The sequence below is a fragment of the Limanda limanda genome, chromosome 2, assembly GCF_963576545.1.
Source record: "Limanda limanda chromosome 2, fLimLim1.1, whole genome shotgun sequence".
Classification (NCBI taxonomy): Eukaryota; Metazoa; Chordata; class Actinopteri; order Pleuronectiformes; family Pleuronectidae; genus Limanda; species Limanda limanda.
This window is the reverse complement of record NC_083637.1, coordinates 14,597,074-14,623,841: the sequence shown is the minus strand read 5'-3', so window position 1 is coordinate 14,623,841 and position 26,768 is coordinate 14,597,074. Positions and strand designations below refer to the sequence as shown.

Sequence of the window (26,768 nt, the reverse complement as noted above, 5' to 3'; positions counted from 1 at the left end):
GGACAGACCATAAACAACCTTCACTTTACTTAACCACTGAAATATGTACACATGCTCAGTAGTGATATGAAGTCAGTTGTAAATATCCTGTGACTAAATCCTCTTTCATCGTTTACGTTGACTGGTAAAATACGATGTTATCACGACGACATACCGCTTCTGTTGCCACAGCAGGGCCACGAGTGACCCATCAGAACACCCAGACATGTGACCCACGGTTCCCCTCAGATATTTGCCAGGCCTGTGGGATTTCTTTTGAGCAAACACGATGACTCACTGATCCTGCCGCTGCAGATGCTGGTTAGAAAGTCAGTTTAAATGATGTGATTCAATAAATATCTGTGGTGATTGGGTTGGTTTGTGACCTGTTCTCTGCATGCGGCAGGCTCCTCAGATTTGCAATGACCACCAATGGTCATGTGCAAGTAGAACATTTTATTTCTTGCATTGTTACACATGTATATATTATTTCATATATATATATGATATATATATATATTTCCATAGATCCACTGATTCTTTATCATGAACCTTCTGACTTCACGCTTTGCATGTTTATTGAGAACGAGAAAGCGCAGTACCAATTGTGATGCCATTTGAATATGAGACACCTTCAGTATTAATACAAATTTAATAATAGACTAAAAAAAGACCAGGTAGGATGAGCACGACGTTTTGTAACTTCATTCTGCACAATGGACTGTTTATCAATGTGGGAAACGTTGTGCGCTTGATTCTCAAACAACAGAGCAGGAATGCGGCGGTTGCTGACTCTTGGGCGGCCTTATCGGGCCCTGCTTAATCTCTCCGAGGTGTTTGCATTCCAAGCACAAACACATACACACGTACAGTACATACAAAAAAAACATAGCAGTGTTTGAAGTGATCTCACACAGACACACACAAACACACACGAGAGGAAAAACAGAAAGCAGGAGAGAAATAGAAACTTGTGACAGATCTATATAAGGTCAATGTCAAGTTTAAAGGCAGATACACACATACTGTATGTATATGGTCACTTGTGTGTGTGTGTGTGTGTGTGTGTGTGTGTGTGTGTGTGTGTGTGTGTGTGTGTGTTAGAGGCTCTGGTTAATCTCCAGCTCCTCACTCACACCCAGGAGCAGAGCACAGGAAGCGTCTCTGTACCACCAGGAGAAAGAGTGAGTGAATACTCCAGCACAGAATGTAAATGCGTGTGTCGTCTGATCTACGTCATGGCTTGCTCTCAAAGTCACAAGAGTCCTTGAGCTGCATAAACACGTTTATGGATCATAGTAATTCCTCTGTTTGGATAAAAGCAAAGCTGGAACACAACAAGTACGGCATGTGACACCTCGGTACAGTGCGTTCATGTGCAAGAGGTTTTTCCTGTAGGTACCCTCTCGCTTTGGGAGGCAATTACAACAATACAGGGGAACATCAGCCCCCCCACTCTGACCCTTATACCCCTCTAAATTTGCCCCCCCCTCGCTGACACCACCAGCTGTGGCACAACTCACTGCAATTTCTCCTGCTATATGAAACTGTTATGTAAGAAATTAGACAAGAAGTGAGATCACCCTCCACCAGGCCAGTTGATATCCGCCTGCGTGCAGCTCATGCCTTTCTGCCCCGATCACGGCTTTATCGGGGTGGAATGACGGCAGGAGTGAGGTGGAAGTAGGTGGCGAGGCGGGGGGGACGTTAGGGGGGGGAATCCAGAGTCAGTCTGAGCTCTGGATGTGACAAGGTGTAAGCGCTCGGAATAAACTGCAGTGTAAACAAACGACCAGTGAGATTACAGAGGGATTTAAAGAGCAGAACCAGAACGACTTTTCTTTTTTTTTGTTGTGTGGTCCCACGGTTACATAACTCTCAAGACACAGTTATTATTTTAATATATTTAATAGTGCACTTTGATTAACCTGTACAGAAATAATATTAATAAAAAAGATAAAACATTTGTTCATTTCTGTAACACGACAGCTTAACATTTACAATAAAATAAAATAAAATGATACAAAACAAACATATATCTGAGGTATAAATATATTTGTTTTAAATTAACTGTCATTGTCATGCGTTATTATTTGGCAGGGACACAGTTAGGAAACATTTACAACAGAACAATGGCTTAGTGAATTAATCAGACGACTCCACGAGAGGAAAAGCGAGCCCTCAGATTGAAGCGTGAATGTTAGGAGTGAAGGTCAACTTTGTTGTGAGGACCCCACATCTCTTACTTCCTTTTAAAAAAAAAAACACTGACAGTACAGAGAAAGAAGCATTAACACAGATATTTTTCCTTCCTTTGAAATCACACAAACATTCAATCTGCTCTCTTCTTTACAGTAAAACCTGTAAAATCTCCACCTTTATAAAAGGACCATTTTTCCCCCTGTTTGCTTCTCGTCTTCTCGCATTGGGCTAACCAGAGGTTCCTGTTGCAGTTCTCTGTCCTCGTGTACATCAAAAGTACTCGTGAAATGACTATTTGACAAGTGGTGTTCAGACGACAACATCGAAAACTGTGAAATGTGCTGTGCTTTTAAAAAAAGAAACATCTAACACTTAAATTTGGTCCATTAAGTCTGTTGATCCTAACTTTTAGTTGTGTGAGTGATCCTGCAAAAATGCAATGTGGGTTGGTTTGTAAATTTGTGAGAACAGTTATGCAAAAACGACTGTGTGTATTTCCAAGAAACTGCATTTTGTTTTGGATCCAGATCAGGAGCTGGATCCAGGAACGTTGCAAGTCATATTTACTGATAAACCATCATTTATGGATATTGATAAAATGAAGGGACTGATCTCTACGTGTGTGTAATTTTGTGCTTGTTGAATTTAAGTGGACTGTTTGGCCCTGGCAGAGGTTTGTGCTCTTCTTTTTGCGCCATGCAGCTTTCGCATCAAATTAACAACACCCTCAGCCTGACTGAGTTCAATTCCTTATTGAGGGAACAACTGTTTCCATATTAATAAATGAGCCTTTATTCTTTGATCGCGTCTTTCCTTTTGGTGAGCCAGCCACCGCCCTCATCTGTCCCTGCTGCGACATAAAACCTCTCTGTGCTATCGGCCACCTGTTACCTCACCATATCCTGCCTATTGTCTCCACTCACTCTGCATATTACCAGCACATTCGCATCTTTCTTCACCCATGGATTCATCAGTCAACTGACTATAATATTGTCTGCTATTCCCCCTGTGCTTTACTGTGACAGGGAACGTGAAAGAGGTAACACAAGACAAACACCGACTGTGGACACAATACTGTATGTACACATTATGCTGCGACTGGAAACCAGCGCAAGGAATATGTATTTTTGTAAATCACGTTAACTTGCACGCACACACACACTCGCACTGAATCCCCCCTTGCTTCTCAGAAGCAATAGCACCCTTTGGATAAACTTTTGAACCTCGCATCCTTTCATCAGCGGGATCAAGTCCTTTGGCCCGGCTAAATGTTTGTGTGACATGAGTCCTCTTGGCAGCTGAGCTCTCGGCTGACAGCGCCAATCAAACAGTCCAAAACTTTAGCATCGTCTGCTGTGACATGATCAGAGCAAAAAAAAAACAAAAAAAAACATCCTTCACTCAAAGATCCAGGGTTTGTCCTTTACATGTGAGTATAAAGAGGTTCGGACCCCATCTCCCTCTCTGCTAGAACGGCTGGAATGAGTCACGCCGAGTCCCAGTAGGATCCAAATTATGGTCCAACAGGCCAAGGTTAAAAAAAGGCTGTTGAGGCAGTAGTTGCCCGAACTGCTCTCTCATTTGTCCATGGGCGCCGTCAAAGAGTCACGTATCCGCGCCAATTCAGCAGCACACAAGTGTCCATACAGTTTATTGTACCACTCTGGAAAACGACCCCTGAAGAGAAAAGAAAAAGGGGAAAGTTAGATCAATGTGTCATCTACATAACCATAAAAATAGGGCTTAATAAATACCCAAATTTACTTTCTACTACTGTCAATCTTCCACTAACCTGCAGTCGATTCTGGAAATATGCGTGAGTCTGGATTTGTTGGTTCCGATGGGCTCGACGAAGTACCGTGAGGTGAGGACATTGGCCCGAACGCCAACAACAGGCGCCCCCTCATGGTCCACAGATGTACACACAAGTGCACACGCTCCCTTTGGTAGGTCTGTTACCCACGTTCTGGTAGAAAGAGGAGAGAACAGTTCATTTAAAAACAAGACATGAATCAGAGCAGAGATACGGCAAGGTGAGTATTGGGGACAGGCGGAGAGGAGGAGGAGGAGGAGGAGGAGGAACATACCTGAGCACCACGTGGTCTCTGGTGGGATGTGGAGCCATGGTGTTCTTGACGTACTGGAAAACCTCTGTCTTCTCGTCCAGGGTCTCCACCACTCGACTCTCGACCAGGTCCTCGTCCCAGTGGCCCTGTTCCCGCAGCAGCCGCGTGAGCACCTCCTCCGGACTTGCCGGCACCTCCACGGTCACCTTCCACAGCCGCAATGGAAACCCATCATGCACCTGGAAGAAGAGATTGAGGCTCGGTTAATTTACATAGACTGTGATTAATTTACAGGGAGAACGAAACAGAATGTAAGAGAGTGAAAACCTAACATTCAACAAAAAGTAATTTGACTCAATAGGACGAATGTAATGATTTTAAATTATAACAACGTACTTATTTGAATACAATGCTTTTAACCTATTGCAATTTTCAGTTTCAGTTCATGTGCTAAACTGTCTTGTGCAAGCGTTGGGAAAATTCCTGTTGGGCATCTAATCTCATCAGTCATATTCACAGAAATTAGATATCAGAATCATGCTATAATTTTAATGCAGAACAGTCAGACTGTGTTTCTTAACCTCTCTTTGCCCTTTGGCCAAGTCAGCTGCTTCATTCTTCTGTCAGATGATAAAGTACACAGTCACTCTCTTTGCCTTGTGACTCTCAAACTGGAGGGCAGATAACCTTCCAGACCAGACACAGGAAATGTAGGCCTGGGATAATAGTGAGGTTGCGTATGGATGTGTGTGTGTGTTTCTGTGTAAGTCTATGTCAGGCTGATGTCATTCTGGGATGGAGTCCAGTACAGGGATGGGAATGAGAGGCCAAGGGGCCAGGCCAGTTTCACACGGATGTGTTTCTGAACAGGAAACCCTAACTGCTGGTTTTCCACTGGATATTTAGAGAAACAGGAGAGAGAGAGAGAGAGGGAGAGGCAAACACGAAGGAGAGCGAAGGAGAGGACAGGAAACAGCCGGAAAGAGAGTGTGTGCTTCACGACAGCTTGTTTACACACTAACGACAGATTGATGATCGGATTTTCCACTGAAGACTAAAAGCTGTGCGTACCTTTCTGTAGGCCAGCTCGGCGTGTTCAGGCGTGGAGCAGCTGTCGTAACCTCTGAACTTGTCCTTGGCCTCTTTGAGGAGCGCGTCTAGGCCGTCTCGCAGGTAACCCCGGCAGCTGGCCTGCCCGGCCTCTCCGCTGGCAAGGTCCTCCAGGCGGCGAGGCAGCAGCGCCTGCTCCACGTAGGAGTTCCTGCAGCGATTCATCTCCTCTGGGATCTGTGGGAAGTAGGAGAGGGAGGAAGATGACGATCAGAAACATTTGTCATCATTACTTTGTCATTATGTGGAGGGAGGCCATTAGCAGATTAAGTACAAGATGGACAGTTTGATTTAGTTCTATTGTCTCATTTATGAGGCCGTAAGCAGCGGTGAGCTTTCAATATAAGTTGTTTTCAAATTTTACAATGTTAATTTCTTTCCACATAATATATCCGGGTGTGGGGCGCCAGCCAAATGGATGTGAATGGGGGTCCTGAAAGTTTTGGCAACAACCGGACCTGAAGCAGCTCTCTGCGCCCCGGACACTCCCACTTTTATTTACAGCCAATAGGGGCTAGGATTATCACATTTTAAATCTAATGTGATAGGTTGACGTAGTCTCAGGTGGTCAACAAGTTACACGTTCTTTTGAGGAAAACTGCATCAGATTAATATATAAATTACACAGATTGAGGCCTAAAGCAAAGGCTTCCTATTATAAAACATGTCTGTGGGCGATGAATACATTTTCTTTTCTAATAATGAAAAAGCGGAGGAAAACTATTTGAAAATGAAACGAACAACCTATTTTCATCTCCTCGTTTGACAAACTAATTTTCAATCCCTTCGTCTTATTTGTAGCTGGAAACCTTGGGGTTCAATTGAATCCTGACAATATTTACTGTCTGAGAAAATGATTCTATAATTACATAAGAAATAGATGGTTCACATTGAAGTTGATTACATTTCATCGGTCAGCTTCCATTTATTAAGCTCAACAAGCAAATCATAATCTAATCAGAGGGAATAAGTGAGTTTCCTTTTCGTCTGACTTGACAATAATAACAACAGGAAGCCAGGAAGCTCGCACAGGATCTAATAACGTTTTGAACAGTAATCACACAGTATGCAGCCTTTCAGAAATTACTATTGCATGTCAGAGAAAACGGAACTGAGCAGAGAGCACCTCAGGTTGAATGCCATTGATTGAATTAGTTATAGTGTAGTTAGCTGATTATTTCCTGTTTATCCCATCAAGTGCTCTCCTTGAGGACACAGTTAACCACTGGAAGAGGTGGATTCATGGGTTTGTGACTTCGGTGGGACTGTGCTGTATTTCTGTTTCTACACAACGTGAAGTTAAGTTCTGTTCTGTCTACGGAGGTGACGATTAATCTCTCAGCAATAACAAATTCATGTACTGAAATCTGTATCAATAAACCCACTGATCTCATTTGCTTTTACAGTTCAAGCTCACTTTAACCTTCGATGTGAGGACTTTGCTGCGTCAGAATACACATTCCATTACTTTGCTTTTTATCCACTTACCCGGAAGAGTTTCCTGCACTCCTGGATCATGTGTGCCAGACCGTGCGTGGCGGCCAGGTTCTCGTTTAGGTCTCTCTGGTCCGGCTTTCCCAGCATTTGCTTCCGGTTCATCACCCTTTGCCCAGAGAGGAGAGAAAGAAGATTAGCAGGCGGATCCATCATAGAGACAGTGGGTGGAAGAAAAAGCTGATTGGGGTTGAGGATGGAAAGTAAAGGTGTTTTGTGGTTTGAACCTGATGAACCCTGCTCCTGCTGCGCCAAATGTGGAACAATACACATTTCTTAATTAGCTTAAGATGTTGATGTAACCTCTCTATTTGTATTCTGTCTCTCCCCCTTCCTCTCTTCATGCACTTTGTTCTCTTCCTTTTCTTCTCTGTCCTTTATTTATAGAATCCTGCTCTTTTGTTTCTTTGGAGCGGCTCTTTCCTGTTTTCAGAATGTACAGTATATCACATGTTATGTAAGCTGCTAACACGGTAACTGTGTAAGGGAAGGTATTGAAAACAAAGTAACTCCAATGGCCCTCCCACCAAGGCCCAACAGTCTCCATAAATTCAATTAAATAAAAGCTGCACAAAATCTCACACACTCATAGATTTCTGATTTCAGTTCAGATTTCTTTCAGCTCCTGAATTTTTTTATCAAGATCCACGAATTATTTCCCTGCGCAATAAGTGGAAGTGTCAGAACACACCCTCATCTCCCAACATTAAAGAAGGTGAAAATAAATCCTGGATCTGCCACCAAAAAATCTTCCCTGACCCTCTCCCTACACTACGTTTTGTGGAAATCGTTTTTTTTGTGTGATCTTGCTTTGAAACAAATGGACAGGGATGGAAACACAACCTCATTGGCGGAGGTAATAATATAAAATTGAGCTGGTAACAGCGGCGCACAGTCCGACACTCACCTTGGCGAGGAGCTCTCCTTGCGGCGCAGGGTGTTGAGGTGGAAGAGGGACGGCGCCAGACAAACAGCCAGGTTGGTGGGAGTCATCTGGTTCTCGGACACGCTGGCTGTCACGTCGCTCAGCAGACAGAGCAGAGTCCGGAGCGCCTCGCGGTTCTCGTCAGGCAGCAACAGCACGGCGGCACGAGCTGCCTGCAGACGGAGCTCTTTGGGCATGTCTGCAGAGGAGAAGAGAGGATGTTAGAATATTTAATGCAGAAAAAGAGTAATTACAGCTGTCATGCTACATCACATCATCAGTTTTAAGGTCCGCTGGTTAAATCAGGAATGAGTTTGAGTATGGTCTCCCCTCACCTGCCAGGAATGAGTTATTATACGATCTGTGTCAAACTAAGAGCGTTATATAAGCCTACGTGTGTGTGTGTGTGTGTGTGTGTGTGTGTGTGTGTGTGTGTGTAATGCATGCTTCATACTTCATGCACAGGCCTGGTTTTTGTTTTACCTTATATAAACAGTTACGGCTGCAGCTATATTACAATCATCATATACCAGAACCTGTGAGTGTGCCTATGCAGGCAGTGACACAGAGCAATGAGCCAATAGTAGGGCTTATACATCCCATCATACCACAGGTATTTCCTGCACTCATCTTGTTTGTTTTCTTTCTACTGTTTCACAAATTCTTGCTCCATGACAGACAAGCATCTGCAGCTCGAAAACAATACACCCAGATTCATCCCTGAGCCCAGGCCTCTTAGAGATGTGGCTGTGTGTGCTTTTCTATGTCTGGATTCTTACACTGATAGATCTGGAGGAAGGTCTCTGATAGCTTGCTCGTGAGCAGGGGTTCTGGCAAATCTCTGAAGTACTGTTTCAGCATGTCTGCCACATCGTAAGCCGACTGGCCCTCGTAGCTGACTCCTCCCCCGTCCGCTCCACTCGCCTCGTTCATTTGGCGCAGAGCTTGGATTCGAGATTTGACCCCCGATTTCCTGAAAAGACCCACCTGGACAAAGAGAGACAAGGACAAAGAGTTACTTCACAAATACATAAAAAGATGCTCGATAAGTGGGCTATGAATTTTAATTTCCTTATCAGTCTCTGTTGTATCAAGAATCTCTGATCTCATCACTAAGGGATATCAAATTAGATTCATGTGCCTGTCTTCTAAAGCTGCAGGTTGTTATCGCCGAAAAATAATAGTCTGGTCTTATCCCCAAATCCTGTGCTTATAGTCAATATGGTTACATCACAGCAGATCGTGTTGACAGTTTTTATGAGAAGCTCCCATGACACCCAGTGAACAATATTGTGCTGAGCGTTGTGTGGGACCTCATCAGTGGCCTTTTAAGGCTCTATGAAAGGGCACTGTTGGGGAGGAAAAGAGAAAAAGGTCACTGGCTTGTTCCGCCTGAATATTTTCCATGAGCTTTCACCACTTCCAAACAGAGGCGCCTTGTCCTGCCCCGAAACGAACACCATCACTCTCTCTACTGTTTTGCCCTCCATTAATAGATATTTTCTGCCGGTTCCCCCTTTCGCTCCCTTGCGTATATACACACACGCCGTGAGATAAATCTTCCGCACAGTCTGTGGATTAAACAGACAGACACAGGTGACCTAACAGCTGCACACGTTGACTCTCCACAGGCCTCCATACTTCAGCTTATGTGTGACAGCGAGGAGAGAAAAGGGGGGAAAGAGAGAAACCGTATACACACACTGACTAAGTAGGTATCAGGCTTTTTCTAACCAGCTGCACCATCACATGTAATAAAAAAAATTCAATCGTGGATCAATATTTGGCTGATTGCAGATATCCTTAAATACAGATGTTATGCAACAGCGGCACCTTGAAGAAAAACATCTTTCTGTTGAACTTTGGAAATTGAAAACAGTGCTTTCAGCTAAATTACAGCCTGGCAGCCATTTTTTTTTTCATTATGTACACATGCAATTAGAGTATAAGCAGAGGTTTATGTGAACATGTGTCCAAATGGGTGCATCTGATTTGAGTCTTACCTGATCCAGACACTGGCTGCGCAAATAGCGCATGGCCTGCTGGATCCCCTGAGGGAGGGGCTGGCCTGTCCGCTGGACGATGACTTGCAGTGGTACACCAAACACATTCCTGTCTTTGTAGTCGCGCACCTTGATCCGCTTCATAAACTTTGGCACAGCCCTACAACAAACACACACACATACACAAGTATCTCATTAGTATATGCAATACAGGATATTGACATGAGTCTTGATGTGTCAATTGATTTGATTGAATACTGATTACTGATGTGGATCAATAAGACGAAGAAGTGATGGAAGCTTTGAATGGTACAAGGGAGAATTTGATTTGAGTCTGTAAACACTCATTTAAACTTTGGACTCACAACCTCAGACATGTTTCAAATACAGTAGTTGTTAGTTCAGATGTCAAAACGTCTGTGGCACAAATTAAATTACAACTAGTTAGACTGTGTGTGTTTGTGTAAGTGTGTGTTTTATGAAACCAGGCGGCTGCAGAAGACTGTCTCCGGGTTTATGAGAGGGGTTGGATAAACAGGGTGAGAGGAAAGGAGAGGAGGGGTGGGATGCATGTTTGGCTTCGAAAGGGGCGGATCCCACCGCTTTACACATCCGCACCAAGTATCTGCCTCACTATTTGTCACCCTGTGTGTGTGTGTGTGTGGGGATGCGCACGTCGGGTGCGAGTAAACAGCAAGTCTATTACCACAAACCCAGAGTTGAAACATGCAACTCGGACTGTTTCACAAGAATGCACCCACAGATTTATGGCTGTGGTTCTATGTGCATGGGTGCGAGTGTGTTTAGCAGAGAGACGCTATGTGCGACACCGGACAAGCTCGTCTTTGTGCGAGCCGTTCACAAGACTCACACAGCTCCTCAGAACCACAGTTTGGGAAAAATGGAACATATTATGATCCCGGAATTCTGATTATGTGTGGGCCTCCAGTGGCCAACAAGCGGCCTCTGTATTTCAATCAACCACCGCCTGTTATAAGTTAGGATAAATTCTATTCCTGTCTTGAGACGACCTCAGCTAGCAATGATCTGATTTTTGACTTTGACTTTGTCCCGTCTGACATTTTAAAACGGTGTACAAATTCAGATTCTGGGTCACTGTTTTTCACAAACTGTTTAACACTGACATTTTAAATGAAGAATGTCCTGTTATACGGTTGCAAGGATATTTGCTCTGCTTTTTGTTCTGTGGTTCTTCAATAAATGACCTATATAAGGGAATTTTAGCCAGTATTTGAGTTATAAATGCAGGAATCCAGATAAAAAGCGAAAGTAGAAATGTCTGGAGCAAATACAAAATCTCTAAAAGATACAGAAAAGAAGGATATTGTTGTTCATTACATAATGCCGAGCATCATATAAAATATGAGGCGAGACTAATACTAAATAAGTGGTAGAGAGACGATATTGGTGAAGTGATAATTGCCGAGAGCAGATCTTTGCAGCCTCCAGCTCTTGTAACGCAATGCGTGTGAACTGCCATTATTGCCCCGTTGAGAAAAAGACAATGTACGCCCCTTCCCAGCAATTACTGGGCTGGGAAAAGAATGTGAAACCCAACCTCTGTGGACAGCCTTCACCACACTATACAACAACCTGCAGATGGAAGGGATTGGTGGTATGGAGGGGTAGTAATTGGCTTACTGAATGGATCAATTCAAGGGCGTCAAGGGCATCAAGGGCATTACTTATGAGGAACAATTGCCGAAGTTCAAATGTATTAAAAAACAATCTTGGAAATCAGAGTATGTGCAAAGGAATCTCAGAATATGTAGTGTTTATTTCCCTTATATTAGCCTTCCATTTTCCTCCGGTCCACTCACCAGCTGAAGCCGTGTTTGTTTGTCGGGGTGTGTTTCTCCAGCAGAGCGGTGAGCTGCAGTAGGGAGAGCTTCTGGAGCAGGTTCATCTGTAACACAGACTGGCAGGTAATCTGGAGCTGGGCGGAGGCCAGACTGGGCCGATGGGAGTTCTGGAAGCTCGGCCAGCGGAGTTTCTGAGGCCTGGAGATCGAAGAAAGAGAAGGAGATCGCACAAATTGAGACTTAAAGAAGAGGAATGTTGATCGAAGAAGAGCAGTGTAACTCCTGGGATCTGCATCATCAGCTTAAGTGTACACATAAATTCAGAGAATAACACATGGCCAGACAAAGTATTTGTAGTTGTATGTGCCAAGAGATCAGTTTAGGGATTAGAGGGATTTATGTACACATCAATCAAGAGATTGTCTAAAAGACCAAAAACCCACACACCCCCCGTGAATGTAATTCGGTCTGTGGATTCCTGAAGGAACAGAAACAGTTCCCGTGGAGACGAAGCGGCATTCCAAAGTATTTCAGCAACATTACGTAAGGAAAGCCATCTCAGCGTGTCCCCCTGTTTATCTTTGGCTGTCACTTTCTATGGAAAACGCCTCTTGTTGGTATTTCTATTGTTTTGTTGAGCTTTTATTGCACTAAGGTGAAGTAACAGGAACAGTGGCAGGAACTTTAACAGACAGACGGAGAGCAGCTGTCTGGGTGACTCTCGTAAAGAATCAGTTAATCTAAATAACAGAGCTAGATACAAAAGTTTTTATTGGATCTACTTTCTACAAAATAAATAGTTCCTATGACACAAATGGATTATTATTTTGCAATGCTATGAGCACCATGATTAAAATTGTGTAATGCCCCAGGCAAAAGTTGCAGAGAGTAATACAATAAACCAGAACAGGCATTGGTGGATTCTATTAGATTTATGTGATAAAATATTATTTTGAGCAAACTGCCTTGATTACTAGAGAGTTTTAATTTTCTTCACTGACCTGCTGCTTCGAGTTAGAGATGCTCCAACACCAGAATCTCTTCTTTCTCTCAACCCTTCCTCTCCATCGCCCAGCGGGTTTCCTGTGCTGTCTTGGTCGCTTCCATTCTCCGTCTCTTCCAGTCGGTTTTGCAAAGGAGAAGACGGGCATGGGGAGGCAGAGTCTAGTGCTGAGTCTGAGTCTCCTTCCTCCTCTTCATCTTCCTCCTCTTCCTCCTCTTCCCCGGCCACAGCCTCTGACCAGGCGTTAAAGCGCTGCAGGCCGCTGGCATGTTGTAGCGCCTCCACCAGTTTCTGTTCATCCCCTTCTTCCTCCTCTCCCTCCTCTCTCTCAGTGTTGGGAACGTTGTCGTAAAAACTGAGCCGGCTGTCGACAGAGCCCAAAGAGCCACGATGATGGCGCCTACTTTGTCGTCCCCTGAGGACCACAGAGTTCCCATTATCATTCCCATTGTTATTGCGTGAACTCCCGTCTTGCAGGGCTTTGGGGAATGTCCCAGGCTTGTGACCTTCTGGTAAGTAGAAGAAGATCATGCTCTCTTCCTCCTCCTCCTCCTCTTCCTCCACTTGTCTGATATTTCCGCGAACACTGCAGTTGTTCCTGCGGTTCTGCTCATCAACTGTGATCCCATTGCTAGCTTGGCATTGGATGGGTGTGGTAGATTTGGATGGGGGTGTCGGCTGGTGATCTGAAGCTGGTTGGTGATTGCTGAAAGGATCGAACCCCTCCAAATACATCCCTCCTCTCTTACTGGAGCCTGCTGCTGTGCTGTGGCTGCGAGCGCGAGTCACAGGGCTCGGCGTGCTCACTGCACTGCCACTGCTGGCTTCTGATTGGCTGCTCCCTGTACTCCCAGTGCTGCCGTTGCTGGTCTGAGTGGAGTAGGAGACAGAGCGATTCCGGTTAAGTGTCATCGTCTGAGTGGGACTGCGGTGGTGATTGAGGTTCTGGTTGAGGTTGATACTGGAGATGTCCACACAGTTGAGCCTCCTCAACTTGTCATCATCTAGACCCTCTTTGATGACAGGGCCACTGATCTCAATCTTCCCTCCACCGGTGCTCGTCTTCTTCTTCCTCTTGGACGAGCTGCCGCTGCGCAGGCGTAGACTCTCCATCCTCTTTAGGAAGCTCTTAGCTCGTGAGCGTGTGCTTTTGTCACTTCCTCCTCCTCTGTCCAGACTCCCTCCGAGTCCTGCCATCCCCGTTTTCATATCAAACGTGAAATTTCCCAGTGTCTCCAGGGGCGATGGGGGCAACCCATCAGACAAAGAGTCTTCATTGACGCATCCTGACCCGCCTGTGCCTGAGGAAGAGCACATGCTGGCAACAGAGCTGGCACGAGTGGCACCAGCAGGTACAGCCTCATTCACCAAGGTGGGGCCCTGGCCTTTCTCTTCTCCTCTTCCTCCACTCCCGCTACTGTGGATGGAGCCCACTTCAGGCTGCTCACTGAGGTCGGTCAGCACACTCTCCGAACTGTTGCCTTCACGTAGGGCCAGCTTGCCCTTCTGGGATTCCTGGGCCATAGGGAATGATGGTGCCTGTGTGGCATCTGTGGACAGTGATGAGAAAACCTCCAGCTCCTCCATGCGGGACCAGCGCTTGCTGTCCCTCTGGAAGGTCCAGCGACCACTGATGGCACACGGTTCGTCCTCATCAGAGTCCTCACTCTGGAAAAGGGAAAAAGGAGGGGAGAAAGAGGACGGAGAAAAAGAAATAGCAAGAAGAAGAGGAAAAAAGAGAGGGGATGGGAGGGAAAGGAGAATATTATGCACTGCTATGTTTTCCATTTATTTTTCCACATTCCTCACCTTGATCCAGGAAACTTTCTGGAGTTATGGAATAGTTTTAATTGTAAAATCACTGAAATATGTTGATACGGAAATGGTTGTCAAATGCCGTCACATCTAAGGAACCGTTGCACAAGATAACTTGAATAAGGACTTTTGTTTTGCATGACATGATTTTAAACTGGGGTTAAGCATACGACTTGATCGTGGCCAGTTCGTAGACACGTCTCAGTCACTTCCTGACAACAGAGACAACACATACAAAAAACAAAAGAGAAAAGTAGCCACTACCGCGTCACACAAAGCACACATGCACCTTCCCAAAATGTACACACCTCCCCCCGTTTGGTTAATCTGTCTCAGGCCCTGGAGGGTGTTCAGGAAATTCCATTATGACCCCCATAGCTCTCAATGCAGCCGGCCAGACTGGGGTCACTCCCCCACCACCACCCTGCCACAGTCTTTAAACCCCATCTCTGTATGTATATATCCACACATTGAGTGTGATGCATTGTCACTGACAGAGAGCTACAGTCTAATCCATGATAGTGATATCCAACCTCTGTCTCACACAGACAGACACACACAGACACACATGTTTGTACTTCTATCTTAGTGAGGGCACTCGTTGCCATAATTAATTCACTAGCCCCTAACCTCAACCATCCAAACTAAATACTTAACCCTTTCCTAAACCTAATTCTAACCCTTATACTAAAACCAAGTCTTAACCCTCAAACAGCCCAAATGTGAGGACCGGTCAAAACCTCCTCACATTCCAAAAATGTCCTCACTGTGTAGGGTCTTAAAACGGTCCTCACAAAGATATAGGAACACACACACTGGGCTGTTAGCCTCCTGAAGAGGCTTCTTCACAGTTACTGATCACACTGGAGAACTGGAGCTCATAAAACCCGACCACAGGCCACATTTTAACCACCCCCTCTCTCCACCTTTCTAAATCTCTACCTACTACTCACAAAACTTTCTTCTATCTTTCAAAATACAAACTGAATTCAGAGAGGTTGTTGAGCAAGCATCATAGGACAGGAAATTAGCACTTTGAGCGAAGAGTTCCAATTGAAAATATGATCATCCACAAAATCCGTGTTCCTATCTTTGTGTGCCAAAGTTCCATTTCCACTGATATGTTTTGTGGTGGAAAATTATGTAATTTTTACAAAGAAGCAAACAGTGTGATCTAACCCTGCTACACACAGGGCTTTTGTTGAAGGCAACGATTTAATGAGGCCAATTGTATTTAGCTGACATTTTGGACACCAGTGGGGCTCTTTTCTCCAGTTATGCCAGTTGGAATGTGAGATAACTATCTTTTCTTGTTGTTCTGGGTTTGTACCCTCTGGGTTGAATGCACTTATTGTAAGTCGCTTTGGATAAAAGCGTCAGCTAAATGAAATGTAATGTAATGTAATAATGATACTTTGCTTTTTGTTGCTCATTGAGATGACCTACATTTATCAACTTATCTTATCCTCAAACCATCAAACCACCATTTAACATTCACTGCAACGGTTTGAACGTCACAAGGAGTCTGCAGAATGAAAACTATTTATAAACACAATAAGACAGATAGAACCGAAAGAATGACAGACAGGGAAATTGAGATCTGAGAGAGAGGGAATGTTAAGACACGAGGAGATCAATGCATTCCTGAGCTGTCTAAGGGTGAAGGGGAGGGGTGATAGTGGCAAAAAAAACTCTTCGACTGCTCTACTCTTCTGTTGACTCCTGAAATGAAAGGTGACACAGAGAGGGTCATCCTAATGAATACCACCACACAAGGAACAAGGATGTGACTATGTAGCGCTTCGGTCAATTAGACAATTAAGGTTATTTTGTGAGAAAAAGAGCATTTTTTGTACAAAGTGACAGTGTATTAACGATAGACAGATTAATCAGTTGATCGATTAATGGGCCAATATCTGGCATTGAGTGCAGATCTATTAAACCGAAAGAAACTATTCACAGTTTTTTCTACTATTTTGTTTTGCATTCAGATGACTAATACATCAGTGTTAAGCAAATGTTGAATTAGGTTTTGCAATTTAGGTAAAAGCAATATTTTTTTATCAGATGTAAAAATAAATACAACATAATATCTGCATTATACAATGGCATTTGGGGCGTCTGCTATTTAAATGTCGGCCACTGAAAAACCCAAATTGGTCGCTGACACAGGAGTATATGTTTCAGTTTACCAGAAACATGTGTAAAACTGGAATTTCCAAGAATTAACTGTTTTTCAAGATGATAAACAGCTGCTGTCCTTATGAGAGAAATCTAAGAGTGTAATTTTGGGGAGAGGCAACTGCACACACTCACAAACCATGACAAACCTGATCATAGATATAAGGTGGTTTATTCTGCAAAAGTGCTACAAACGCAGCTCACGGATTCCCTTTATGGTGAGCCACAAGTATGAGGGAGTATTTGAGAAAGAAGGGGAGCATGCAACGAGTAGGGGGAGGTCCTAGTGAATGCAAGCCCTTCATTTAGACATTAAAGCTATCCTCCTTCCCCCTAGGCTCTGCACAGCCCACTTGATACAGAAATAAACCCAACAGGTGCCTTCTCATTAAACTAGATGAGAGAAAACACAGGTTTGCCCTGTGGCCAAGTGTGAACTGACAGTTGAGGTGAGGCAATGCAATTGTGGTTAAGGAGAGGTGCAAAAAGGGGCTTCTCAGGAAGGAGTAGAGGTCATGTGTATGTATGTGCACTTACTCGTTTTCGTTGGGGCGATATCTCCAGTCTCATCAGAGCACACTTGTTGAGGGTGTTCAGCCTCCTGTGCAAACACATAAAAGAGGTTACATTTAAACCAGGCTTTAAAATAATCATGCTCCCTGTTTTTCCTTGAAAAACAATCCTCTCATCGACAAGAGGATGTGGAATCGAATAAAGGATGAAACAAGATGAGAATGAGGGGAGGAGAGAGACAGAGGGGGAGTTTGAGTGCAGCCAGGCTGGCTAATGAGCTGCTGAAGGATAATCCGCACATGAGCGGGAAGAGAATGAGAGGGACGCGGAAAAGGAGAGAGAGCACGGAGAATTAAATCTGCCGGAGTGGCAACGAAAGCTTTGGGAGGGGGCCAAAAAGCTTTTCCCCCCAGCCACCTGGAGAAGGGGCGCGAGGGTGGTGGGGTCCACCCTCTGGAGAGCTGTTAGAGCAGATCATGTAACAATGGAGAGATGAAGGGATGGGAGCCGATGGGAGTGTTGGGGAAGTGGGGAGGGGGTGAGAGGCTGCCAAGAGAGGAGACACTGAGATGATAGCTTCCAGATGTATGGAGGGACACCTGCTGTGGTTTATTACTCAGACTTGGAATTTGATGATGGAGCCAACTCCATTAAGACGCCATTAACATCCTCCTCACATGCTAATTATTATGCTGAAAGCACCAACTACAATGCAAATCTAGTCTTCTCCAGTGTTCCTTTACTTTTCTTGCCCTTAAACTCTTTTTCCTAAAACATCACACAAATAAACCTTGAGACAATTTACTCCCTAGTTGTGGTTATAGTTGAGCATTGCGTGACTGTAAGATCTCGCGGCGCAAAGTAGAACTGAGTTATTGCGCTTGCAGGGATGCGTGAGAAACCGTAGTGATTGAAGTAAACCCTATCAGCCACAGAGAAAGAACAAAATAAAGAGAGACGGTATGGTCACAGAAAAGGAACAGATACAGCGCATGGCTCCAGGGTTCTTATCGTGTCATTCTTTTATCTCATCGCCAACTTCTCAAAAGTATGTGTCCTTTTGAAGTCGGGCCCTCATGGCTTAATTTGGAGGAGAACGAGATAGTGAAGAAAGGAAGGAGGGGGGAAGAATCAGAATGAGGGTGCACGAGAAAGAGAAAGTTAATTGTGAAAAAGTTTGGTGGGTCTCACCTGCAGAGAGCCTCAATCGCATCCCGATCGAGGAAGTCATGGTCTTTCGTGACAGAGGAGATGTCAATGGGGAACAGGGCATCTGAAAAGAAGAGAGAGAGAGAGAGAGAGAGAGTCAGACTAGTGTCGGCAGCCAGGGTGCTCAGATAGAACTTAAGATACAACCCCTATAGCCTCAGAAAACACCCACCCACCCACTCGTACGCCCACCAGGACCTTCCGTCCCACCTATTGCCCCCCTCCATACAGCCGTGATGAAAAGCTAAAAGAGGAAGTAGCATCTTAGCTGACCAAACAAACACAGCTGCAGCTTTCAGAGCTGGCAGGCAGGGGGGATGTGGAGCACAGAGGGAAAGAACAGGGGATTGATTGAAGAATAACAATAGGTGCTCCACCACCGCTCAGCGGTCCCACTTCCTTTTCTACTTCTCCTTCTTTCTCTCTAGTCCACCTCATTAACAGGATCACCTATTGACTGGGTCGCATTATTACTGAAGTGTCGCTTATCCTGTTAAGAGCCGTATTCTGGTGGAGAGATGGACAGACAGATACTACAATATTGTCAGGAATGTGACGGCCCAACCCAAAGCAGGATTCTTCTTCATTTAAATCCTCAGGGGAACTTTGATGATAACGAAACACTGCTCAGGGGAGACCAGCAACTTTACTCTACTGTACTGATTCAGGCCTATCAGTCTGCTTATCTTTAGTGGGGCAATCACGTTGACAACAGAGACAATTGAGATTATCCCACGGATACAAGGGAAGGAAAAATGTGTCATGCAACGGGACAAGTTCCTTCTCGATTGGAGACTGCCGCAAGATGCTGTAAAATCTGCACAGTGATTGATCGTGGTTTGCACTTTTGTGTTACTGAAAAACAGCCTCATCACCTGTGCAGAGACACAATGGACTTCCTGTTCGAATAGGAAACCTTTCACAGTTAAGTGGCAACAAGCAATGAGCTGTTGACAATGGTAGCTTAGTCCTGCTGTCATCGTCCTGTAGTTATGTAAGGGCAGCTGGTATGCTCATGGTATGCCTAAGTATCTATATGGAGTGTAAAGAATGCTTGATGTTTTCTGGTGAGTGAGTATTTAAAACTCAAAGGTCGGGCAGAGCGTTCTTTCTCCACCATTTGCCATTGTAACTTGATTTATGTTTGTTTTAACAAGCTAGTTAAGACCTTTGGTCCCAATAGAGTTACTAAATAAGTTACATTATCGTTAATGTTTGGAATATACCAATGTGATATTCAGTTTGCTTTGGCTTTAGTTCAGAGTAGAGTAAAACGACAGTGTTGAGAAATAACACACCAATTACTCCTCTGGAATGTATGTGATGTGTGTGCATGCACAGGCACAAGTGTGAATTAAATACGTTGTGTGCCTGACAAAGGAGACAGTGTTTTTGTAAGCTAAACATTATCAGCTGTTGAATACAAAAGGGGTGTGGATTCACAATTAAGTTTTTTTTTAATTGCGAAAGTTGGTGCGGCAAAGTAGTAACCTGAAGTCACAGCATGTAAGCTGGAAAATCTGTCTGATTATGCCATGATTCTCCATCTAACTGGTTTTCCCATAGCGAATGAGCTCTGTTCCTAATAGGGGGTCTTACCTTCGTAAAGCTGGGCGTACTGTGGGAACCCTGCGGCCCGGAGCCAGGTACAAGCCTCTTTGGCTTCGATCTCTGCGGATGAGACAAAGTGGAGCATAACAAAGGTGTTTAGAAGCTGTGGGAAACACGTCAACCCTTCAGACATAGAATAAAGTACATGTTTACTACACACACATTGAAGCCTACAGAAAAAAAATCCCAACTATACACACATTAACCAAACCTAAGTAAGATTAATGACATACTCTGATGCAAAGGCCTCTTCTCACCTTTTAAAGACCCATCATTTGAGGTTGTTCTCTAAAACTCTGCCAGCAGCTTATCAAATGCAAACCCTTTGACCCTTTTAGCTATCTCACACTTGGTCACTCTCCCCTCACATGCTTCGAAAGCTTGAGCTCAAACCATCATTCGTGCAATTGTGTTAACCCCCTCACACACCCCGTGTGTGTGCCACTTAAGCTCTTTATCGATGTACGGCCCAGATTTTCGTTGTTCACACAGAGCTCTCCAGCAGAAAATGTCAGCTTTTTTCCATATGACACAACAGTTCCCATAAGAAATAATGTGTTACTGTTCAACTGATTGTAAACATATTTTTTTGTATTTGTCTTTTCCTCTCACATTTATTTAATAGATTTTCTTTTAGCTACATAGGATATTTTATGGTTTAGTGTTATCAAACAGCCTATATTCTTCATGAAGACAATTAAGATGAAAAGCTAATCCAATGTAATTACCTTCTCTTAGTGTTTGAATGCAGGGATGTGTTTCATGGGAAGGTCATCTCAGACTTTTTGTCCACAAGTGCTTTTGCCAAAGTCGAACATGTTCACAACGCTTCACCAACACAACAAAGTCTTCCATGTCCCTCTTTAAACACAGGGTGTGACATTTTGACTTGTTATGCTAAGTACTTCGCCTGAATGTTGGGGTCCGCTGTGTGTCCGAGGAGCCATGCGGATGTCGCCCAATTATCTGTGAAAGCCCTTTAGATGACATATGCCAAATGGTCACCCACACCCCAGCGTCCTCAATTGCTCCATCACCCCAAGAGCCAGCAGTCTGACGACAGAAGACAGACAGAAGCATGTCTCCAGGCCTGGGGGCGCTGACTTTACAATGTCTTCTTCAACAGAATGACACCAAGGACAAATGTTGCACAGGCTTGAGAAAAACTTGTAAACAAAACCAGTTGAACAAAGGCAGGAAAGGACACTGGTAAACCATGGACGGTAGTGACAACATGTAGGCCGACTGCAAAATACCAGCCGAGAGGTTTGTGAAGGCCTAAGTTTAGATAAGACAGTAAACTTTTCAAATACTACAATCCTTGCAATCAGACATTATGACTCTTACATTTGAATAAAGGTGCTATATTTGGTTAAATTATATATATATATATATATATAGTGTGTGTGATAGGCCAATAGTAACTACCAGTAAAGTGAAGCAGAGTAGTTTATATTGGAAGGCCCAGTTTTGCAGTTCCAACTCATTTCAAGGCTGAATTACATCAATGAATTGCTTCTTTGTATTTAAGCTGAAGCTCAAGAACACAAGCATGAAAGAAAAACAGAACTCAACTTAACTGGACAGCTGAAGGCTTTATAGTATTTCTATCCATGTGGAAGTAATACAGAGATAAATGGGTTATAAATAAATCTGACATTACCAACGTGAAATTGACTTCATATGGGCAAAAGATAAAGTACTGCCAGACAGGTCAGAAAAGACGACCGCAGAAAAGGTTGTGGGCTCAACACAGTATATGAGCATTTACATACTGACAACAAGCCTAGACGGCAGACAAACCCACTAACAACAAGGTGTGACACAACCAAGCAAGGGTCTCCCCTCTGCTACTTCAGGGGGATAAGGACCTGCTGAAAGAACTAGCGACAGCAGCGTGAACCCAAGTGTAAAATAACACATTAACGTGGATGTTTTAACACAAAAGTTGGTTCTATTTTTACACATGGATAAGAACTGACACGTCTCCGACACCAAGTCTGTGTATTGAGCCTTGTAGTTCTGGAGGGCACCCAGAGGAAAGTAGAAACAGAGGGCTTATTAAAACAACATTCGTGAAAGCATCCAGGCGCTGTGTGAGTCTTGTGTTTGCTTGTGTGTGTGCACAAGCAAGTCTGTGTGTACTTGCAACCAACCTCATGTTTAAAGACAAACCATTCAGAAGACAGTAAAGCTATTGAAATGCAAAGTAGACATACAAACACATGGTCAGCTTTCCACCCCCAACACCATCACGCAAAAAAGGGCAAGGCGATCCAATAAGTGCATTTAGGTGGAAGATATCCAGTGACACAGCCCACAGGTCAAAGCTACTTTAAAGTGACATAAAGTGGACACTGTGCCGAGGGAATCAAATGATGACGAAAGAATTCAACACAAAGGTGAATCAGATTAGAAAAAATGTCTATCTTTTGTTTGGCTGTAGGAAGTGGACAGAGGCAAGAGGGACAAACATCCCAACAACAGAGACACAACACATATACATCTGGAATCTAAAACAGTTGGCTCAACAATGCAATAAAATAATATCCCAGGCATTCCGGTCATAAAAATGTCCTCCGACAACACTCCGCCCAATCCTTAGTTTCTTTTTGTTTACTTCCATAACTTGAGATTCATGAGTGCCTTTAATTTTTTTCTCCTCTCCACTGTCCACCCTCATTCCTCAGCCCTCGCCAGGGAACTACCTCACTTCCTCTTCCTGCTTCCCTTGCAGGAAGAGAGCCGAGCGGTGGCTGCCGACCACCCTGCTGTAAGGCCCTGCCTTCGTTTGTTCCTGGCCAGATAATCGGCGGGGGAGGCAGCCAAGACAAACATTGGCTCTTGTGATTGTGTGTACTTACCAAAGGTCCTCAAAGCCACACCACACCGATGACTTACAGCAAACACTTATCACTTAAATATGACTTTTCTTTTTCTAACAGTTACCCTCGAGCAGAAAAGGGAAGTCGAACACCTTGATAAACGTCTACATGTGGCGGGTTCTCTGAAGTACAACAGATAACAACATGACTTCAAGGTCAACTACAGCACTGAAAATACTAAATGTCTCAGCAAACTAAATATACTGCATTTGACCACATATTCCCTTATGTGCAGGATAATTTCTGGAACAACACACTCTGGACACATTACTCTTCGTGTTTAGATTTCACGTAGAGGCAATATGATAATAATTACAATAAGTTCAGATATATGTAGGTAGTCTAAAACAAACAGTCTTAACTCAAGTCAGCCTTTTGTCATTTCAACCCCAGTGACAGGAAAACCATACGCTAACATTTCCATTACCTAACTGCAAATGGTGACCTTCTGTCGGGAAATCAACCAAACCTTTTTCCTACTCGGTCATCACAAGTTTCTGGCTAGGAGACGTCCAGATAGACAAACAAACAGGTGGGTAGATCATTAAGTGAATCAGACCAGACCATAATTCCTGGTCCTGCTTTGGGAGCCACACAGGATGTCTGAAACATGTCCGTCTGGCGGTATAAGGGTGAACCTCAGCAGCACAATTTAATCTTAATGTATTACTTTTAAATGGACATAAGTGCAGAGGAATCCACGGTTTGAGTGAAAAAGTTGTGTATAAGCTCTGGCTGGTATGAATGAAAAAAGTCAACACATTGAGACACACGGCTTCTCGTGGGAAGGAAAGATGAGAGCAACTATGTAGTTAACATGACTAATAAGAGCCAAGCTGATGCTAATAAACATTTCACATGGATCACGAGTGGCTTCTCTCCTAACCTCTGTCCAAAGATGAACTGGTGAGTCGCCAATCAGGGTTAGGCATCACCAACTTGCGGGCGGTTTTTGACTTCTCAAATTATCCATGATGGCTGTTCTTTGCTTTCCCTTCTCCTGCCCTCACCCTCGCCTCCTCTGATCTCTCTGCTTATTTCAACTGCTCGCCCCTTCTCCTCTCTCCTTTCCTGTGGCAGGAAATTCTCACAATTGCCTGCCAGAGTTTCCCTCCATCGCAGGAGGCAGCGGGGTCTAGCTTGGCTGAGTCTGAATGCTGAGCTCCACTGGGAGTTTGTCAGCAGCTATAGCAAACAAAGGACGCTGCAACCCACCTCAAAGGCTGTGCTCCCTACATGGCAAACTGGAGGTCAAGAGTCTGAATACAGTTATCACTGGAGCTGGGTCTTTGAAGTAGGCAGATTAAGAAGAATGCTTGACTAACAACTGTTGTGAATTGAGGTGGCTTATCTGGAATTACCCGATCGTCGCTGAGTCCCAAGAGTGCCGACTGCAAAACCTCCCAAAAGGCAGGCAGAGGATTCTTATCAACTCCAGGTCTGAGTGGGTCATTCTGAAGGAGCTGCAAAGTGGGTCTAGATAGGTGATGTGATAAACCAGGCCAGACGCCGCGGCTCAATTGTAATCTACAACAAGCAACGCTAGGAGTCTGGATGCTGCCAGTGTTTGTCCTTCACCTTGGATGTGACCGGGACAAGCTGTATGAGTTGCCCAACTTGAAGAACATGTTTACCAATTGGTTCATGATCTAATACTTTGGGAAACAATTTCACGAATGATCACGATGTCTTTAACAGCTTGTGTCTGTATGATAGCATCGAGAACAACTGGAGATAACAGTTTTTTTTAATGTGTCCAATGTAGAATCCCTCTCGTACTCTACTGGAATGCACAGACAGACGATAACAGATTTTTTTCCCTGATGGGTATCATATTTTGTGATTTCACGGCTGAGACAGCTGGCTGTTCGCTGAGAAGGCCTGGCTGTTGGCTAACTGAGACGCTGCCAGGAATATCACCATCTGGCTGGCCTCAAGCTATGCCCCCTTGACACACACACACACATAATGAGGTTACAACCGTGACCCATTCCAGCTATCTACCACCAGCCGGTGGAGGCACGCATGCACGGACACATATGCATGCAACCACACAGCTGGCCCAGATGGATCATCGAAGAGCTAACCCCAGAGTCCCCTCTGCTCCCTGATGTCATATTTATTCTCACACAGAAGGCCCTGGCTGAGGATCAGGTGACCAGGCCCATTCAAAGCCCCTGATAAGCTTTCCATGGCCAGACAACGGCATACCTGCCAGGACCTTCCCCCCCTCTTGATAGTTATCTTTTCTACAGCAGATCCCAGCACAGCTCGGTTCCTTCAACACAGGGAAGGTACATGTGAAAATGAACATATGTTTCTCCTCACAGGACATGAAGAAACTGTGTGCCACTGCCAGCTGGATGTAAACCTTTCAGATAAGGCAGCAGCTCACTTCCTGCCTCAAAAAAAAAAGCAGATGAATCACTCTTGTTTGTTCACCTCTGCCCCAGCTCTACAAATCAACTATATCTATCCTGGACCGAAAGATATAGAGAGAAGTCTAGGTAACCCCTGTATGGGACTTTGTGGAAGTATGGCCACAGTGGGATATCTCTACAATAGCACAATTGACCTTACAGCATGGTGGCTGGACATCTGAATGTCTTTGGGCCTGTTGTTAATGGTTATATGGCTCAACTGAACCCCACTGCAGCTCCTATCTGTGTCAGACCTCAGGCAGCTGATAAGGAACCATGTGTTGGTTTAAACAGTTGAAACAGTTAAGACAAAGAGCCAACAGCCACAAATCAACCTAAGTCTACCACTGCAGGACAAGTACTGACTTTTATACAGCCACAACACACATCCCCTAACACATTCCCTGTTGGCAAAAGGTCGGAAGTTAAGCAAAAGGCTCAGACAGTTAAAACAAACTGTCACTGAAATGGCCTGCAAAGGGTCACAGACTGGTACAATACCTCGTGTTAATCTTAAAAGACACTAAATACGACTTAGGGAGAACATTACGGTTCACGACCCTGTTTCCACACACCGACCAAAGTTTCATTTAATCCTGTTGAAACCTTCGAGGGGAATTGAGGTCCGCTGCAAGACTTTCCTGAGTCTGTGCGTAAAAGGATTTTCTCTACGCGAAGAATTGTCTTTAAATCAGGAAAACATTATACATAGGGTCGGTTGTAACTTGTGTAATAGACAATCAATATTTAAATAGGATAATCAGTGAGTTTGGATGAGGGCTGGGGACATCTGGAGACGAGGAGATCTGCGTAAAGCTGGGGAGATGTCTTATCTGACAGCCCGCAGCGTTGCGCGATAAAGACGATTTAAAGAATGTTTTACTCGAGGGTAAAATTCAAGCAAACCTCCATACTCTTAAACACGTAAAGTAACTTAGAATAAGCACACGGTAAAGTACATATTATCTCTAGGAGTAAGCTATGTTTTCCTGGACAAACAGGAAACCGCTTGATTATATGGTCACGATTTGGCTAGATTTTACGCAGGAAATCACCGTCCCATCACCAGCCACTGGTCATTTTCATTGATTTATTTTCTCGTGGTATTGATATTTTTGTATAGGACTTACGTGTTAATATCATTTTCAATGTGTCGGGTCTCCAGCCTCCTGCTGTCCAGGCAGCTCTACTCCGCTGCTGGGGACGGAGCGCGCATGATAAATCCAGAGCAAAAAGAAAAACTCAAAACTGTACAGTCGGCTGTGCGTGTCGTCTGATCGTTGCACGACACAGTAAATCCATGGTTAGAATGTGATTTGCAATAAAACAGGATTCCGGGACTTCCGACTGACTCCAGCTCGGTGCGCCTCTGAATGGAGCGCTCCTCCGCGGCAGCAGGAATGTGAATGGAGAGTTGTGTGATTCAGGCTTTAGGAATGGGCAGCTCTGCGCTGACTCCACCCCCCAGCCCCTACGCTGCTTCAACCCCCCTCCTCCTGATAAGGACCTGGAGACACCCAGGTCCACGC

At 44.4% G+C, this 26,768-nt stretch overlaps 1 protein-coding gene across 2 annotated transcripts in view; it reads right to left on the bottom strand.

Annotated features, from left to right (window-relative positions):
• Positions 1-2,017: 2,017 nt before the first annotated feature.
• dlc1 (DLC1 Rho GTPase activating protein) overlaps positions 2,018-26,768 on the bottom strand; it is a 76,884-nt gene continuing 52,133 nt past the window's right edge. Inside the window, exons 1-14 of one of the 2 annotated variants that reach the window (XM_061083771.1) lie at positions 26,370-26,623; positions 19,923-19,994; positions 18,306-18,387; positions 17,139-17,202; positions 12,604-14,273; positions 11,621-11,800; positions 9,780-9,939; positions 8,556-8,763; positions 7,759-7,975; positions 6,846-6,960; positions 5,319-5,534; positions 4,269-4,486; positions 3,974-4,147; positions 2,018-3,858 (exon numbers count right to left, since the gene is read on the bottom strand). In XM_061083771.1, the coding sequence (XP_060939754.1) occupies positions 3,759-3,858; positions 3,974-4,147; positions 4,269-4,486; positions 5,319-5,534; positions 6,846-6,960; positions 7,759-7,975; positions 8,556-8,763; positions 9,780-9,939; positions 11,621-11,800; positions 12,604-14,273; positions 17,139-17,202; positions 18,306-18,387; positions 19,923-19,994; positions 26,370-26,382 (3,489 nt within the window). In that variant the 5' untranslated portion in view covers positions 26,383-26,623 and the 3' untranslated portion in view covers positions 2,018-3,758. Of the gene's footprint in view, positions 3,859-3,973; positions 4,148-4,268; positions 4,487-5,318; positions 5,535-6,845; positions 6,961-7,758; positions 7,976-8,555; positions 8,764-9,779; positions 9,940-11,620; positions 11,801-12,603; positions 14,274-17,138; positions 17,203-18,305; positions 18,388-19,922; positions 19,995-26,369; positions 26,624-26,768 lie in introns of those variants that run through there. The other variant, XM_061083762.1, reaches the window with a different exon arrangement.